Here is an 18,881-nt window from a genome sequence, read left to right as displayed (position 1 = left end):
TGAGGGAGTGGAGAAGTCTCTGCGAATGATACAGCACAAGCTTGGTGGTCTCTCTCTGATTCTTTGCGTGTCATTTTCCCCATCTAATTACTCCCAGCCATGGCAAAACATACAAATAGTCCCTTGAGACCCAGCAGAAAAAAAGGACCTGTGCTGGACTGACTAATTTGGCAAGCAACCCTCTCCCCTCCTGGTCACCACACCAGTTTCTCCATGGTGTCACACCAGCAAACAATCCCGGTATTTCTGCGAGGGTGACATGATCCTATCCCGCCTAGTTTTAGTGTCTCTTGGTAGGCGTTCTCATTTAATTATGATTTTACTTCTGCTTTTTACAACCTTGATGGGCTGCCTGTAATTTTGCTGCCACCAGTGAAATAATCACTGAACATGTTGTGCCCGTGGTGGCTCACCAAGTTATATGATATGACCTCAGTGGTTAATGAAAGGGTGAGCTTGTCTGGTGTGAGGATGAGGTAATTAGACCAGGACTTCTCCAGCCTTCTCTTTATTGAAAAGCAGGAGCTCTGAATAGACCACTTATTAAAAAAGCAATTTCCCTTCCTTTGCCAGATCTACTCTCCCTCATTCAGCCATTCTTTCCGAGGGGTCTTGGGTGGAGAGGGTGTTTTGGGGGGAGATGTGTGTGTGGAGGGGATGGGGGAGAAGTCAACTGTATTAAAGCTCCATTGCCAGCAGTGAAGTTTCTGAGTTATATTAAATGAAGCCCAGGCAGCCTTGCTAAAGCTCTCATCTTCTCTCTGTCCTCCCCCCGTTCCCCCTTGTACACACAAGTGCAGCCCTCTTTTGTAACCCATTAATGAAAAGGCAGAATATTAGAGCACTCAATTAGTTCCACTGGGCTTGAGTAAGTGATGTTTTAATTAAATTTGCCCAGTTTCTCAGCCAAGTATCATTAAACATGACTTTCCAACTCCCTCTCTGGAGCGTTGCTAAGTTCCTTAATCCCAGGAGTGCTGACCTCTTCCAGAGGTATGTCTGGTCAAGCATGTCTTACAGATCCAAGGGGCACAATTAAAAGGGGCTGCTGTTAGCCTAGGAAAAAAAATTATCATGTTCTCACTGCCTTTTTCCTTCATCCTTCCACAAACCTTTGCCCGAAGTCCTTGTGTGACCACAGTTATCTTGAGTGTCTAATACAAAATTATGGGGAGGCAGAGATGGAGAAGAAGAAAAGATCTCTCTTGGAGCAGTTTCCTGCTTTGAGACTGGTTCCTTTCGTGAGGCTTCGTTGTTTTTTGCACAAGATGCTTTGGTCTGTGCAGAGCAAGTGTTTCTGAAGGATGACAGAATCCTGGAATGGCTTGGGTTGGAAGGGACCCTAAAGGTCGCCTTGTCCCAACCCCCTGTCATGGTCCTTGTCACCCTTGTAGGCTTCAAGTCCAGACCCACCCTGAGACAGCTACACCTGCAACCACCTGGGATGCTCTGCAGAGGATAGTGGGAGGTGCCTGGACTTTCCCTTGCTGTTGACTTGCTTATTTTGGACTTCCATCTGAGGAATGGCTTTTCCCCCCCAGGCAGTGCTGGCAGGGATCTCTCTGGAGGGCTGGAGATGCACTCTCCATATCAGGGAGATGTTTGCCCAGCTATCATCTGTCTGAGGAACTTGATGAGCTATCACATAACACGTTATCAGAGCATGCCACCCTCTTCATTTCTGGAGCTCCGTTGGGCAGAGGGGGGAAATTGAGACCCAGAAAGATTAAGTGACTTACTAAAGGTCACACACAGGCAGAGGGAGGCACAACTCTCCTGTTGCAGAGACAGTGTTTACAAGCACTGACCATCCAGTCTCACACAGCTCCTGCTCATTAACACAGTTCCAGTCCAACTCCTGGTTTTGCTGCACCCTCACGGTGTGTAATAATTGCTGGTTTGGAGCTTGATCCACTTGGTGCATGCAAAAAAACCAAAAGACACGCAGCATCCTTCTTGGCAGTTTCTTAGGGAGGTGTTTGCAGTGAGAAATGGGGCATCACATGTTTACCAAGGTACAAATCAAACCCAGCAAATAACAGCCTGAGAAGAGCTCTTAATGTACAGATCAGTTTTCAGGGCCACCACTGGTATTAATTGCTGCAGGTTATGACAGGTAGGAATGCCCAGGCGTGCTCTCTGGATTTTCTTCTCATTTCAGGCTGAGAATGGCTCAGCCAAAGCCTTTCTTAGGCCTGGAAATCAATACTCTGGAAAAAAAATTGCTTGCTGTGTCCCATAAGTGATTGCAGTGGGTTGTTTATGTGGAGCTTTTTTAGCATGGGAAGCATGCTAGGAATACTGAGCATGGGGAAAATACTTCTGAAGTTCTCAGTTTTAAGTAGGGTTATGTTGTTCTGTGCTTAAATGTTTGTGTTTTAATACCTATGTCACTAAAGTATGAATGTTCCTATTTTTTAAAGAGGGAAGGGTGGTGGGAGGGAAAAACTGTTATGAAAAAACAGGTTGAGAACAGGCTGGAAAGAAGGGGTTTTTTTAACAAGGTAGGAGAAAAAAGCAAGGACAGCTTCTAACAGTCTGTGAAACTTTTATAGTTCAGCCAGTGGCATTGGCCAGCGTGAAGGGACAAGCCTGGTCCACTGGTTGTGTGTGGGGACCGTGGCTGCTGTCCAAACAAACATTAATACTTGAGCTGAGAGAATGACTAAGCCTATTTAAATTGGAGAGGGCTCCGTGTACGGGGCATGGAGGGGATTGGATTTGTGGGGGAAGCATCCCAAAGCCCTTCCCAAAGCCAGGCAAGGCTTTTCCCTGGATGAGCTGCCTGCGAGGAGGGTTTGCTGCCTCCTCTCCCCCAAACCATAGCGAATGGTTTGAAGCCTTGGAGCCGCAGCCCAGCCATGACGACAGCGCAGCAATAAGCGAGGAATTCCCACGGCCGGGTGTCCGCCCTGGGCTGCTGCTGCCCAGACAAGAGTTGTCTGAAAAAAAACAAAAAAAGCCACCACTGCCAGAACCCCGTGACCCAGCTGGGAATGAATGGGAATCCTGTCCTCGGCGTTTCAGCTAAAACACTGAGAAATTGTGTGTTGCAGCATGTCTGAGACTGATCATGACGGGGGCACTCAGTCTGAGCTTCGCGGCGCACCATTGTTGGGAGGAAGGATTACATGTTGCATAGCAATGCTCTGCTGTGATCCCTTTTCCCCATGTAAAGCCAGTTGGGAAGGCAGTCCAGCAGAGCTATCTGGTTTCCTCCGAGCAGGAAAACCCCAGGAAAAACGGTTCTGTCTTGCTTTGTGTTTCCCTCATTCTGTGTTTTTCAGTGTTGGGTGTTCTCACGGCAAGGTCAGTGGGAATTTGTGTTCCTAAGTCGAGCTAAAAATCTTTATTTCCTCCCAAACTTTTCTGTTTGATACTGCCAGACCAGGTGGTTGTTCAGAGGAGAGTGGGAGGACAGAATTTCCATGTGTGATGCCATCCCTGACCCACCACTTGTCTTTGTTTGGCTGTGTTTTCATGGTAGGAGCTCTCTACAGCACACAATACAAAAAGGATGCTCCTTGTTGCTGCTACTTCTCAGTTACTACAACCCTGCTGCTGTGTGGTAGCTGTGGAGTTGGGGCCATGGGGAGCATGAAATATTTTGTGCCTTGGATGGAAGCTGAGCCATTCTGCTTCACATCTGTGACAAAGGTGCAGGTGGCCACATCCTTGGTGTGGAAGAAGTAATTATTTAGTGGTGTGTTCAGAGCAGGTTCAGGTCAGTGTGGGATGGAGGTAAATCAGGCTCTGATCTGTGATGAGCCTTGAAAAGAAAGCAGGAGCTACTACAGCTCTTGAAATATGATTTTATGTGGTAAAACCTTACTCTTTCTCATCTAACCAAGAGTTTTTTGGGAATAAAAACGGTGTTTTTCTATCCTGGAAGAAGGGTAGAAGGCCTTCAGGTTTGAAAGCGTGATCCAGACGTTTGTCCCAGGATCCAGCCAGCGAAGCTTTCTCCAAGCAACCTGCTGACTTGGATCAGTCTTGCTCTGCTTCCTGAAGAAATGAGGTGGATTTAAGTGTCTCTGACAGGAGCTTGCAACAAGAGGAGGAAAGGTCGTTGTGGAAGCTGGGGAGCGGGACGGGAACCAGCAGGGCTTTGCCAAGATTCATTTTGGCTCGTGGGTGGCTGGGGCTGGAGGCAGCAGTTCCCCATCACGCAGCGCCTCGAGGAGCTGCAGCGTGACTGACAGCAGCAGGGGAGGCTGCCTGGGCAGGGAATTTTTCTAGGATTTTCACTCTTGCTGCCTCGTAACATTCTTGAGCCCTTCCCGGTCCTTCCAGGAGAAGCTTTACGGGGCGGTCGGGATGCACCGCGCTTGCACGGCGGCCGCAGGAAAATCCACAGGCTGGATTTCATGAACTGCTGCATTCACGGGGATGGGGACAATGGAAACCTTTTATGCTTTGGTCCACCAGAGCTGTCCCAGCCACTGCTTAGCAAGGAGCTGGAAGGGAGTCAGGAAAATCCAGACTGGGTTCTTGTGGAACTTTCTTTGAGCCCAGATGAGGAGAATAGAATTAATCTACCCAAATGCACTTATTAGTACCCCCTGGGGGACCTTTATGCTGCTGGAGGGACAGCTGGTGTGAGAGGAATGTTTTAAAGCACCTCAATTAGTGCTAGGTGGAGATGTTTAAACACCTGAGTATGGCCCAGAGGGCGGGATTCTGCTCACAGAATCCCCTAAAGTGAGGTGCCTCTGTGTGGGCTGGGTCCCCAGGCTCCTGTTGGTGATAGAGATGTGCTCAGGTGTCAGTGGGAGCCTGGAGGGCTGTTCAGTGGAGCAGGTGTTTGCCTCACCACAGGGTCCTCCCCTGCCTTGGCTGCCCTGACTGAGTGTTCTGAGGTGTTTCACAAACTGAGGTGTTTAAACTCAAGCGTTTGCCTCAGTGAGGTCAACCCTGGCTGGCTGATGTGATTCAAGTGCCTAAACCTACATGCTTACACCTGACTGAGGGTCCTGCGCCATCAGCCAGCTGCCAATCCATCAGGATCAGGTTTTCCAACACGTGTTGGGCTGTATCCACCAGCCCCACGTGGACACCTTGGCTGCAGCGCTCCTGCAACGTCAGCACTCCCACAGAGCTCCTGAGAGGTGGCTCCTGACAAGAGCAGCCCTGACTCCAGGTTCCCTTCCTGAGTTTCATGACCCTGTCTTGTTCAATCAGCTCCAATCCCGGGAGCAGGACGACAAGCTGAGCCAGTTCCCGTTGGTTTCTTGCTTTCCCAACTCCTGTGCAATGGGGGTTGTCTCCTTTTCCAGGTGGAGCAGATGCAAATGCACTGGGGGAGCAGGAAAGGTTGAGGAAAGCCTGAACTGATGAATGCCTGCAGTGTGCAGCCCTTTCCCAAGTATCCCAGCAATTTCTGCCCGGTTTGCTGATGGTGTGGGCGTGAAATCAGGTGGAGGAACTTTGTTTCACACGAACTCAGCTCTCGCTTCTGGACAAGCAGTGAAACGGGAATTTACACGAGGGAGGGGACGGGTGAGGGTTGGGGTTTTCCCCCCTCCCCCTCGGTGTTGAAATGTGTTCTGCACGCTCTTGTCTGACATTGTGGGATTTCTTGTGGACTTGGCGAGACACTTTGGCACACAAAGCGTGACAGCCCTCACCCAAGCCATCCCAGCTGAGCGCTATAACCAGCAACACATCTCCCCCTGTAACCCGCCACCGCTCTGAATGCTACTGTGTATTATTGGATTGCACTTGCAAAGGTCTTTGGCTGTCACAGGAATGAAGTGTGACCATTGGACAGGCTCTGCTGAAGGCTGCATTATGCGTATTGTCTTTCTAAAAATGTTTCTGGAATATCACCATTGGGCCAGGCCCCAATTCCGAGTCCATGACCCATTGCACGGTTGCACACGGGGCTCAGCAGGATTTGTGCAGCCAAACAATTAAGAACCGGATGGTCAGGAAATGGACTGCAGCCAGTCCTCTGCTGTCAGGAGGCCACAGCGGAGCCAGATGCCATCATGGGCACGGGGGGAGGTTGTTTTCTTCTGTTTTAGGTACCGTAGATGCCCAAAGGAAGAGCACTTTCAACAGTGCTTTGGTACCTTGTCAGGACCCAGCTCCGTCAAACAAACTCTGTCCTCGCCCGCTGTTTTTAGGGGTGGTTGTACCTTACCCATTTAAAGTCAACAGAACCTAATTTTGGAGAAGGGGCAGGGCGGGAGAATTAGAAATACAAATTTGTGTTTATAATCTGTGGGAAAAATGTGGGGTATCTGTGGCTGTCCAAATAACATCTCTGCTCATGTGTTGCCCATGGAGGAACCCCAGGTGTAAATCTCTCTCTGGAGAAGCAGAGCTGGAACATTCCAATGCTGTTTTTAAGTAGATGGATGTGGTTTTGTGCTGTGAAACTTCTTTATTGCAGTTGATTTGAAAAGGATGGGATCCCTTGTTCAGCATCAGTCAGCTGATGGTGCTAAACTAAGATTGCTTCTGCTTGTACTTGGGTTTGGGATCCTGTGGGTTGGAGAAGGTTCTTATTGTCCACACTTCTGTTCTGGAGCATGTGCCACCCCACCTCTTTCCATTTCTTCCACTTCTATATCTTACCTACTTATTATTGACAAAGATAAATAGGTGTTAAAATATGTATTAATCTCTTAGTTGGATCACAGTTTCAGATCTCTGGCTACACGATGAGTGGCAGAACAGGACAATCTTGGTGCACCTTTTCAATATCTTTAATTAGCCCATTAAGCAAAGTTCTTGCAGGTGAATGTCATGCTCTGGGAACTGAGATGCTTTTGAAGTATTTCCTGTAGGATGTGTTTTGAATGTCATACTCTGGGAACTGAGATCCTTTTGAAGTATTTCCTGTAGGATGCGTTTTCTGTCTGCTTCCAACAGATACTTTTTGTATTGTCATCACCTTGGTGTCTCTGAAGCGACTTCTAGAAAATACCGTGTTTTGCTTGATGCTTTGATTTCCTCCGCCATGACTGATTCTCTTTGGGGCCGTGTGTGTGTCTGCAGGTCATCAAAGCCGGCGTGGAGACCACCTGCAAATGCCACGGCGTGTCCGGCTCCTGCACCGTCCGAACGTGCTGGAGGCAGCTCTCCCCCTTCCACGAGATCGGCAAGCAGCTGAAGCAGAAGTACGAGACCTCGCTCAAGGTGGGCAGCACCACCAACGAGGCCACGGGGGAAGGCGACATTTCCCCCCCTAAAAAATCCATCCCCGGCCACAGCGATCAAATCCCAAGGACTACGGATCTCGTCTACATTGACGACTCCCCGAGCTTCTGCCTGATGAGTCGCTATTCCCCCGGCACCTCGGGACGGAAGTGTTACAAGGACAAGAACTGCGACAGCATCTGCTGCGGCCGGGGCCACAACACGCAGAGCCGGGTGGTGACGCGCCCGTGCCAGTGCCAGGTGCGTTGGTGCTGCTACGTGGAGTGCAAGCAGTGCACCCAGAGGGAGGAGGTTTACACCTGCAAGGACTGACACGACCCGCGGCTTCTGCCGCGCGGGCCAGCTTGGAGAACTGCCTATGGAGACAAACAGGGTTTGATTGACCTTCTGGCATCTGGAAGCTGTGTTGAGACATAAGCACTTTGTAGGGTACAGGTGACCCGGCTGTGTTGCTGTTTTGTTTTGGGGTTTTTTGTTTTGGTTTTGTTTTGTTTTGTTTATCCTATAGACTGAATTTTCATGAGGTCCAACCATGTGGAAATAAGTGCCTGTCACACTGGGGTTAGACCCCAGTTGACCTTCACCTTCGTCGTCGACGTAGTTTGACGGATCATTTCTCCTTGGAACGTTGTTTCAGCCATCCTCCATGAACTCCTGGGCTAAGAGATTCCCTTTGGCATGAATATCCCGTGCTTCTTTATTCCTGGAGCTCACCCAGCTGCTCAGAGAGCTGAGCAGATACAAAAGATCTTTCCGCTTTGAGTGCGGTGGTGCCCGGAAGCGGACACTTATTTCTCCTAAAACTGGAGAGGGATTTGTAGGGAATGATGGGTCCTTCCAGTGGAGTTTCTGCACATGGAGCAAGCCAGGCTCTGACAAAGAGACCTGCTGGAAGCATCAGCTCTTTAATGACAGCTCCGTGTCCATCGTCACCACGTACAGCTCGGAAACGTTGGGTCCACCAGGCTGCAGACAGAAACAGATCCAAGAAAGAGGTTGGGAAGACAGCAGAACACCAGACGTGCCTGTCCCCTTCAGTCCAATCCCACGTTCTTTATTTAAAACAATTCACCCAAATGCAGGCTCTTTAGCACTATATCGCTGTCTTAAATTGAATTTTTTGTTGTTTTTTTAAACCACTAGATACTTTTGTTTCATTTTCACTTCACGCATGATTTATTTTCCTCTCCTCTTCCCACCTCTTGCTGATGGAGGTCTACCTGTGGTAACTGCTTCAGGAATCCCAACTGGAACTCGTTGAGTCTCAAGCCAGCTGACTGCGGACGCGTTTCTCTTGAGCAGGACAAGAGGAATCCCAGTGCCTCTTTGATCCCAGGGCTGTCTTGCCTTGTGGAGCAGCCGTTTTGGCCTGGATCAGACCTCTGGAGGAGCTGACTTTCCTTTCCTAGGTCATCATTCCATTTACTCTAAACCATGGCAGTGGTACATGACACAAGCTGTATGTAAACCCCTATGACCTTAAGGTGATTTTTTTTTTTTTTTTTTAACCACTAGATCGAGAACTGTACTTTAAAAACACACCTGATAAATCCTAACAAACTCATGGATTTGGAATAACCAATTGACACAGAGACAACCTGAGAGAAGCCAGAAATCTGACTGCAGGGGTTGATCACTCCAACGCTGTGAAACACATGACAACCTCCAGCATTTCTTTTTTGCTTGGAAGAGGAGATTTACAATCCAGGACTTGGCGTGCCAATATTCTTCATGTAAAAGTGGATTTGAGGCAGCCAGCGAATGCCTGAACGAAGCTTTCTGAGGAAAAAATGGGGAGCAGAGAGGGTGTTTTGTTTGATTTTTGGTAGCAATTTCTGATTGTCCAGTAGTAGCAATTTCCACTGAGTTTCTATAAGCCATTGATCTGGTGTTCCAAAGAGGAGATTTTCAAGCATTAGTAAAAATCAGTAAAAAAAAAGAGAGAGCAATTTCCCAAGACAAACCATTATTTTTCAAAGTCTTTTTTCCCTTATTTAATTTTTCCCCCCTTAATTGTAGCCACTAATATTTAAGCTGTTCATATGCATCTACTGGGAAGAGAAAAGATAGATTTGGGGTTTTCTTACTAACAAATACCTGCAGTCCAGCCTGGCTCGTTGGCATCAAATCTTGAGGAGGGGGCAGGGGGAGGGACAGGGTGTTACTTTTTTATAGCACCATGGCTCTGCAGAGTGAAGCAAAATGTCTCTTTTTTTGGTGTTTCCTTGTTTGCTGTACAATTCTGGAGGTTGGGATAATGCTGGAGGAGTGAAGGTGGAATCCACACGTGGAATTCCCACCTCCCACCCCAGCAAAGCACCAGGAAAGTCTCAGCTTTTGGGAAAGTCACCCCCGGGCAGTTTATCTAATGGTTTAAAAAATAAATCGCCTAGAAACCTATTATTCAGTGTGTATATATAGATATATATGCACACCTTGACACATAAATATATATATATATATATATATAAATATTGAACATTTATTTATTGTAAAGCCCTTCAGAAGGACCTTCTTATGGTTTCAATGTGGTATTATGTTAAATTCTCTTTCTCCCTCTGTCTCTCTCTCTCACACATATGTGCAAACTCACTGTTACATTTTTGTGTGTTCTAGAATAGCTCTTCCCCTTCAAAGTAAAGCCAGATCCAAACCTGCTCAAAAACAGGAACTTTGGGGTCTGAATTATTATTTTTGGCTCCATTCTTTCTTTCTTTTTTTTTTTTTTTTTTTAATCTGTTCTTAATTAAAGGATGGGCCGCAATTTATGTGCATTACTATTATTATTATTATTAATTATTATTATTATTATTATTATTATTGTTATATTTAAACCATGGGCCTCATTTTCCTCCTTTTCACTGGTGTCTCTGTCTCCGTTGACCTCGCTGGAGTAACTCCACATTGCACTGGTGTGAGAGGAGAATGAGTCCCTAGAAGCAGAAGAGAGGGGAGTGTTGGGATATCCTGGCCAAAAAAATGCTGGGATGGGCTGGGATGGGGTAGGGAAGCTTGGTGTGTTCAGCAGAGTGGGGGAGAGAGAGATGGGTGGGAAGTAAGGCAGATTGTCCAAGCTGGTCTAGAAGAAAGCAGCAAAGAGTGAATGAACTACTGAGTGAAAGAGCTCTTCTGTGTATTATAACTCACGCACTGAAGCCTGGATGCTTTCTGTAAGTATTTAAAAAAAAAAAAAAAAAAAAAAGACAAAAAAAAAAAAAAAAAAAAAAAAAAAAAAAAGAATTACAAAAAAAAAAAAAGAATAACAAGAAAAAAAAACACCACAAATTGTATTTATGTTCATGTGGATATAGTACTTGCCTGTTATATATTGTAAATAGCAAGGTTTATTCTCCTGTGGTTAAAAAAAAAAAATTATAAATAACTAAATAGTAGCGAGGCACATGTGTTAAATGTATAGGCAGTGTATAAAATATACTAACACTCTGAAATCAGGAGAACTTGTCTTCTTGGCCTTTTGACCTAGGGTGGTAAAACAAACGTGGGTGATTTTTCTTCTCCCCCCACACCCCTCTGTGGGTGTGTTTTGGGTGGGGGTCTTTCGTTCCAGCGTTTTCCAATGTTTGCCTTATTGTTGAAGAAGGAATTAGGGCAAAAGCCTCCTTCTGGAAAAATCCAGTGGAGCTTTAGTAGGAGCTGGGAGAGAATCTGTCAAACCAGCTCAAACCCCTTTGGAGTGCTAGGAATGGGTTTTCTGATGGTGAGAGATGTGTAGGAGTTGAATTAACTCATGGAGTGCTACTCCATCCACAAGTCTGGAAAGCCCTAAACAAGAGACTGGGAACTCCTGTATCAAACACTGGGGAGTGTCCTGTAAAACCTTTTTGTCCCAGCTGGATTAAACTGGGTTTTTCCAGAGAGGCTGGTTCTGCCCCCCCCCCCACCATTGGATCTCCAGTGCAATTCAGTGAAATTGCTCGGTTTTGTAAAACTACTTCAGCGGTGGATTTGGGTCCCTGAACTTTTTCATGGTGTCATTTCATATATATATATATATAAATATAAATATAAAAAAAAAGTGCAAAGCAACTTTTCCCCCTTTTTCTTATCCCCAGAGAAACAGGATTTTGCTCAGATGTAACTGGAGAAGGACAGATGGGTGGAGCGGAGATCTCTGGTTCCAGACCCCCTTTCACCCCCTGTCCCCCCAAAAGTGTCAAAGTGTTGGTTCTCCTAAGCTGATCCAGCCCAATCAGTTTTGGGGTGGGGGGGTGCAACCATTATTTATATAACTTTTTTATTAATTTTTTAAAAAGAGACGTTAGCTGACGGAAGAATATTTTTATTGAATAGTGCATTTTAGTTATGTCAGAATATAAAAAAAAATATATATATAATATTTTTGTAAACAAGGCAAACTGAAAACGTTTGCTGTTTTATATTAGAATTTTCTATTAAAAGAAATAAAAACCCACAGAAATAATTGTTGCACCCGTCATCTGTTTTTTAACAAGCTTCTTTTCTGTGTGACTGACTCATTTTTGCCGGATGTAGAGAAATGCAAAACAAGTCCTAAACATTACATTCTCCTTATCTTCCCCTTATCAAAAACTCCAGGTGGTGAAACAAGCAGTGTTTAATCAAAGGGGATTTTTAATTATTATCATTATTAATGCTAAAAATGAAGAATGAGTAGCTCGTAATGGACATATAAGAAAATCTACCCTGAAATTTCAAGTTCACCCTTTTTTAGCTGAACATCCTGGTTTTGAGATGGGTCTGGATGGAGGAAATCCCAAATCTATTTGCAATTATTGGGGATTTGCCATTGAGCTCAGTTGGCGGGGGAAGAATGGCTCTTAAAGAGGTGGTTGGGGAAAATAAAATCATAATCTGAGTACATTGGAAAGTTAAATGAAGAGGACCAAATTCCAGGCTTGATCCAACACAAGCAACTTTTATCTATTTGAATGGGGCAGTGTAAAACTGGGGAGCTGGGGATTTGATCTGCTGTGATTCAGGAAGTTTGTCCATCACCTTGGGAAGCAGGGAATGATTTATGGACCCCCTGTTTTCTAAAGAACTTTCGGGATTGCTGGTCTGCAGACCTGAGCAGGGGCTAAAATAATTTCTGAGGAGATTTTGCTGTCAAGCAGCTCGTTGACATCTGCCTTCCTTCAGGCCAGGTCTGGAATTCCTTTGTCCGTGGTTTTTCAGCTGCCCTGTTTTAGGGAACATACAGTCGGGTGTTTTGGCTGGGGTAGGGTTGGATGAGACCCCAGATGAAGGGACGGATTTCTCAAGGGTACTTTCATGGAGTAGATGCTGCTTAAGGTGATTTTCTGGTGGATTATGGTGCCTGTGAAAAATTCCTCAGTTGATGCTGCGGTAAAATCCGGTCTGTTCTGTACCCTGTGGAACAGGTGCAGTAAAGCTCCTCATTCCCGGTTTATCCAGCTCTGCGGGCACATCTGTTGGGTTGAGTCTGGCTTCCGTGGCCAGCTCATCCTGGATTTCAGTTTTTAGGGTGCTAATTAGGTGATGACTTTTAGAAAGGGACGTTTTCCCACAAGAAATACAAGATGTGGCCTTTCTGGACCGCGTCGCTCAGCATGGCACAGGATCGGTCCAGAGGAATCACAGGAATCATGCAGTGTTTGGGGTTGGAAGGGGTCTTTAGGATCCATCTCATTCCAACCTCCTGGTTGAATCTGCTCAACCCCCCTGAAGAAGCCTGGTCATGGGTATTGCCACTGAATAGCTTTTAGATCTATTTTTCACCGGCTAGCATTGGATTTGACCAAATTATTCACAAACAGAATATTTCTGAATAGAGCAAAGAAAAGAAAAAAAGGGATCTTGAGGCTTTGTGGGTGGGGAGGAAAGGAAAATGGATTTGGCAGCACAGTGTTACTTTGGCTTCCTGTAACTCCAGTTCCTCAGGTGCAGGGAGGGAGTGGGGAGTGAGGCCAGGAATTATGCAGGCACATCGAGTTCACCTGTCAGGGGAAACATCGGAATTTTGCCTTTCTCTCAGTTGTTGCTGAGTGTTTTCAGAAACGGGAAAAAACCCTTCTTAGCACTGGGCAAGATGTCCCAAAAGGCCAGGAGATGACTTCCCTTGGGAGTGTTGGGAGAGGTGTTGGCACTGATGTGGAATGGGTTTGGACTCCTCCCCCTGGGGAAAGGAGCCCCTGGTCTGCAGGACTGGGGCACCTCTGGAAGCTGCTTGGCCCATGTGGAGGTGCCAGTTTTCCCTGCTGACAGTCGAAGGGGATAAAGACATCCAGATCAGTAGAGGTGAGATTGAATTCAGGAAAATCAGGAGATGTGTGGATAATCCTTCCAGCTCCCCTTGAGCATGGATCCATCTGAAACACCAATCACCAAACCAGCCCAGGAATTTCCCTTGGACCACCCCACCTTTAATAATTTGAAGCAGGAATGTAAAGTCTAGGATTTGTTTTGCACACCTGGGATGGCATTTCCTTTTAAAGGGAGGTGGGAATACTAACATGAAGGATTAGTATTTTTCTTGTTTTTCTTTTTGTTTTGTTTTGTTTATTTTCCAATGTCTTATGGGAGCCTAAGTTATTTTTCTCTACCTCATATGTACAGCTTGTAGGTATAAATCTGATTCTGAGTGACTGTTGAGAATGTATTTAAGTTATTTAACATCTTTGTATAACAAAAAAAAAAAGAAAAAAAAGCAAGAACAAATGAAACAATAAATGTATTTTAAATTATACTTGAAGCGTGCTCCTCTTTCTTCACATCTGTTGGAAAAGTCTTTGTACAGGGGTTGTGGGAGATCCTTCCTTCAGCCTTATCCATGAACACAAGCCCGGCCTTGGGGCTAATTTAAGCCCCAAAAGTGGTACCCTGAGCTGGAGAAACGCCTCTCCATCCATTGCAAATGACATCATCAGACAAGCTCAGGAGGCTGAGGGACTCCATCGGCTTCCCATGGGATTCCATGGTCATCATTCTTTGCTGGAGAAGTCAGGATACCTTGGCAGAGTGTCACTGCCAGGATGTGATTCCAAAATAACCGGCTGGAGCTCAGAATAGGTTGGACGTGGCCAAATTTAGTCTGGGGGAATGACAACAATTAAAAAAACTGTTGTTATCCCAGGCTTTGACTTGCTTGACCCGTTGATGTCAACGTGTCCTTGCCTGGCACATTGTCCTGCTTGATCAAATGTCCTTTTCTCCACAGTGTTCCTCAGAGGTGTTCAGTGAGGAACTGAACACCTCTGGAGCTGTTCAGTTCCTCATTGCAGCTGAGCTTTAAATGACCAGAGCTGGGAGGGACCCACGAGGATCATCCAGCCCAACAATCCCACCCTGGGCATCCCTGAGAGCGTTGTCCAAACCCTCCTGGAGCTGGGGCAGCCTTGGGAATGTGTCCATTCCCTGGGGAGCCTGGGCAGTGCCCCAGCACCCTCTGGGAGAAGAAAATTTCCCTGATATCCAGCCTAAACCTTGGAGCAAGACCGTCTTTAGGGTCCCCTCCAACCCAGAGCATTGTGTGATTCTGTTACTTTGAAAACTCTCACTCGTGTCTCCAAAGGGTTTCCAAAGCCCCTTTGGTTTTCCAACTCTCTCCTTCCCATGCACACAAAATTCTTGCATTTATTCATTAATTTTACCTTCCAGTCCCATTTCCTGCTGTGGGAAAAGCACCCAGGATTTACTGCACCCCTTCAGAGCTGGTTCCCTTACACAGAGTCAGCGCTGCCATCCTCAGACAGGAATGCTGGAGCTTTCCCCAGGATTGTGCTGGTGTTGGGGTGGTATCCCACTGCTGTTCTCCTCACAGATTGTCATTCACCCAAGGAATTGTTTCCTAATTCAGAGAAAACGCTGCTCAACCAATGCTCCTCCTGCTTCTGCTTTGCTTTGTCCGTTCTTGTGGTGAGAAACGTCAGCTCAAAGCTCTGAGGAACCAGGCAGACACTTTGATCCAGGTATTTTTCATGGAATGGGAAGAAAAAAAAAATACAGTCATGGAATGGGTTGGGTTGGGAGGGAGCTCAAGGATTACCTAATTCCCATCCCCCTGCCATGGGCACCTTCCACTAAACCAGGCTGCTCAGCTTCTAAACCAGGACAGTTGGAGATGATGGGATGGGAGTGGATCTGCCTCAGCTTTGCTTCCCACCAAACCCTGCAGGGCAACCCCCTGCCTTCTTCAGCTTCCCAACCGACCTCCCACCTGCACTTCCTGGCAGTTGGGTAGTGGGAACTGGCAGGTTTGGAACCTCACAGGCAGCCCCTTAAGGAGCTGCTAATGGGAGCCGTAAAGCCGCGGGAGCCGAGGATGTGGCGGGGTTTTGACAGCTGTTCCCGCAGAGGAAGTGGGTGACTCAGAATGCATTGGAAGAATCTGGGATTAAAACAAGGATCAGACCAGAGATTTCACCTCCAGAAAAATAAAATAGGTTTCTTCCCCCCTTCTCTCACGTTGTTTTCCTCAGCGTCACGGAGATGCCTTGGAGGTGGTGTCAGGCTGCAGCTGTGGATGTGCTGAGCAGAAGGGGGGCATGAGAAGCAAAATCCAGTAAAAACAGAGCTGCCTTCAGCTTAGAAATTAATGATGACTTGCCTGAATCTCTTACAAGCTTGCAGGTACAGTGAGGGATGAGTTTTGTGTGGAACTGTGTGTAACCCAGCTGGGGGGCCAGTGATGGAGCACAGATGAGTGGAGAAGAGCATGTGAGGAAAAACACAGACTGAGGAGAAAGAGAGAAAAACAATGAGAGGAAAAACTTTATACCAAGCTTCCTCTTCAATGGGCATGAAAGACTAAAATCAGACTATTATTTGGACAAAAATAAAATTAATCAGCAAGAGATGAGATGGAAGAGTCAGGTCCCAGAATCACAGAACGGTTTGGCTTGGAAGAGACTTTAAAGCTCCTCTCATTCCACCCCATTGCCATGGGCATGGACACTTTCCAGCAGACCACCTTGCTCCAGCCTGGCCTTAAACACTTGATATTGATTCATCATCATCATAATCATCATTAACATCATTAGCATGATTAACACAGCTCAAGCTGTGAAGTGATTTTGAACATCTCCTTTTAGAGGCTCTAATTGAGCTGCTTAAGGGACAGAAGTGATGCCTGAACTTTTTTAGTCTGAGTGACAAACACAGAGCCAGAATGACAATCAAAGAGGGCCAGACATGAGACATGACTTGGCCAAACTCATCCCCTAATCCCCCTGAGAGCTGAGGCCAGGCAGTGGGAATGCCCTCAAAGCTGTTTGAGACGTGGGGGCACCACAGGTGAGCAGGGCACCGCCCCAAGTCCTGCCACATTTCGGAGCTCACACCCTGCTCTGTGCTCTGGGATGTGGCTGGGAGAGCAGCAGGATTTTCCTGTTCCCCAGGGATTTGCTTCCAGCTGTGTCCTCCCCTTCTGCCGGTGGCCAGCCCTGCAGTGGGAACCAAAGCTGGAGGTGATGGTGAGGGTGTGACTCCCTCCTGTGCTGGTGGCTCCAGGGTGTAACTGCTGCCAAATGCAAAGTGGGGAATTTCCCTCGGGATCTGGGATATCCAGGTGGTGGGGAGCTGCTTGGAAAAGAGGAGGAGCCATCCAACCTTCCTCATCCTCTCCCAGGCCATCTCTGCCCCTGCTTCCAGGAGTTATTGTGGATACAGGGAGTGGATTGGACTTTTTGGCTCCAGCTCCATGAATGAATTAAACACAGCTCTCCTGCTGATGCCCCCTGGCCTAAACCAGCCCACATCCAACCTAAGAAATGTCCTGGCCTTCCAGAACAAGGTGGCTCCATCCAAAATGTCTCCTGGGAATGGTCCTTGGCCCGTGCCAGCTCCCGAGCCATGCCAAGGAATTCTTTGGGAGCGTGCTTCTACCTGAGCCAGCAGCACGACAGGGATTTTGTAATATTTTAGCAATATATTTGAGCGAGTTCCACTGCCCAGGAATGCTCCTTGCCACTCTTGGAATGGGCTAAAATCAGTGCAGAAATTCAAATGTACTGCAAATAACCCTCACAAGCCAAGCCTGAAGTGTTTTGGGTTGGTTCTTTGATTCTGCTGGCGGAGAAATCACATTTCTGCTAGGCTGGCCTTCCTAGCTGGACTTAAAGAATTAACTGAAGGAATTAAAGCAAGGAACAAGTCCATGGAGCTGCTCCAGCACATCAGCTTCTAGCTACCCCTGAAGTAACGGTGAGTAAAGATAATTGGACTCTACAAAACTCATAATTTTTATATAAAACGTGGCCAGACCTTGAAAAAAAACCTCATATCAAGTGACAAAGTGGGGGTGCTCCATTTGGGGGATTACCAGTGTTTGTAGGGCCTTAAACTCTTCCATGGTTTTATTCCACATTTCTCAAGGATTGAACAGCCACAGCTTCCCTCAGTTATTTACACAAGGTCCTGTCCAAGGGATGCAGGGGGTGCAACCTCCACCTGGGCTTAGTGGGGGACAGTCTGTGGCATTCAGAGGGAAGGGGTGCCTTTCATCCTCCTCTTCCTCCAGTGCTGCCTTCCATCCTCCTCTTCCTCCAGTGCTGCCTTCCATCCTCCTCTTCCTCCAGTGCTGCCTTTCCATCCTCCTCTTCCTCCAGTGCTGCCTTCCATCATCCTCCTCTTCCTCCAGTGCTGCCTTTCATCCTCCTCTTCCTCCAGTGCTGCCTTTCATCCTCCTCTTCCTCCAGTGCAACCTTTCATCCTCCTCTTCCTCCACTCCTCGTGCCTTGGGTTGTTGGTGTGTCTGGCCTCGCTCTCATTTATTTATTTCTTGTTTGAATTCCCTGAAAATGGTCAAAACATGTGAGGCTGTGGCACTTGGGGAGTGCTTAAATGGTGGATATGGTGGTGCTGGGTTCAGCTGGACTTGGTGATCTTAAAGGTCTTTTCCAGCCTTAATGGCTCCCATTAATGATTTACATTCCCATATCCTATAAAGTTAAAGGCTGGCAGCATTCCCTGCAGAATTCCAAACTCAGGGACTGACACAAAATCTTCTTGAGTATGCAGAGAGACCCTGATGGCCTCTGACCAGACCAGAAACCCAGATCCACACAACCAATACCAGAATATCAATCATAAACACCAGAACATCAATTAAAAATACCAGAATATCAATTATAAACACCAGAATATAAATTATAAACATCAGAATATCCATTATAAACACCAGAATATCATTATAAACACCTGAATGTCAATTATAAACGCCAGAATATCAATTATAAACACCAGAATATCAATTATAAATATTAGAATATCGATTATAAATATTAGAATTCAAGTCCAGAGCCTTCTTTTTTAATCCATTTCCCACCTCTCCTTCGATGATGAACTCCCCAGAACAACATTCCTGTCCTGGCTGCTCTTTCATTCCTGCCCTTCTCAGCTTCCCAGGGCAGTGTTAATTTGCAAGGTGCTAATTACGAGGGCACTCAGCCTAAATTAACACTCATTTTTCCCTCTCACTTGCAGGGCAGAATCTCTCAAAGGATTAGGACAGGTTGGATGGGGCTGGGAGCGACTTGGCCTGCTGGGAAGTGTCCTTGCCCATGGGACAGGGGTGATCTTTGAGGTCCTTCCCAACCCAAACCAGTCTGGGATTCTACTTTTAAAAGCAAATTCTACTCTAAAGCTTTTCAGGCTCTCCCTGAGGGATGTCCCAGGAGAACTGGGCAGACTTTTGGGAGGGGTGAGGGAATAAAATGAAAATAAAGTGGTTGGGCACTGAGGGGTTGATTAAAGGA

The 18,881-nt window shown here is 46.6% G+C and overlaps 1 protein-coding gene and 1 long non-coding RNA gene across 2 annotated transcripts in view; one reads left to right on the top strand and one right to left on the bottom strand.

Moving 5' to 3' along the window:
* The window catches only part of WNT9A (Wnt family member 9A), a 65,304-nt gene extending 51,431 nt beyond the window's left edge, over nt 1-13,873 (top strand). The window contains 1 exon segment of the mRNA XM_050970864.1: nt 7,006-13,873. Coding sequence (XP_050826821.1) covers nt 7,006-7,479 — 474 coding nt within the window. The 3' untranslated portion in view covers nt 7,480-13,873.
* A 3,449-nt stretch (nt 13,874-17,322) lies between these two features.
* Nucleotides 17,323-18,640, bottom strand: LOC127059231 (uncharacterized). The gene is made up of 3 exons (XR_007776863.1): nt 18,452-18,640; nt 17,829-17,918; nt 17,323-17,708 (listed from the first exon to the last, which is right to left on the bottom strand). It is a non-coding gene; the product is annotated as an uncharacterized LOC127059231 (long non-coding RNA).
* Between the last annotated feature and the right edge of the window lie 241 nt (nt 18,641-18,881).

The sequence above is a fragment of the Serinus canaria genome, chromosome 2 (assembly GCF_022539315.1).
Source record: "Serinus canaria isolate serCan28SL12 chromosome 2, serCan2020, whole genome shotgun sequence".
NCBI lineage: Eukaryota > Metazoa > Chordata > Aves > Passeriformes > Fringillidae > Serinus > Serinus canaria.
The sequence above is the reverse complement of the archived record's forward strand: the minus strand, read 5'-3'. Positions and strand labels throughout refer to the sequence as shown.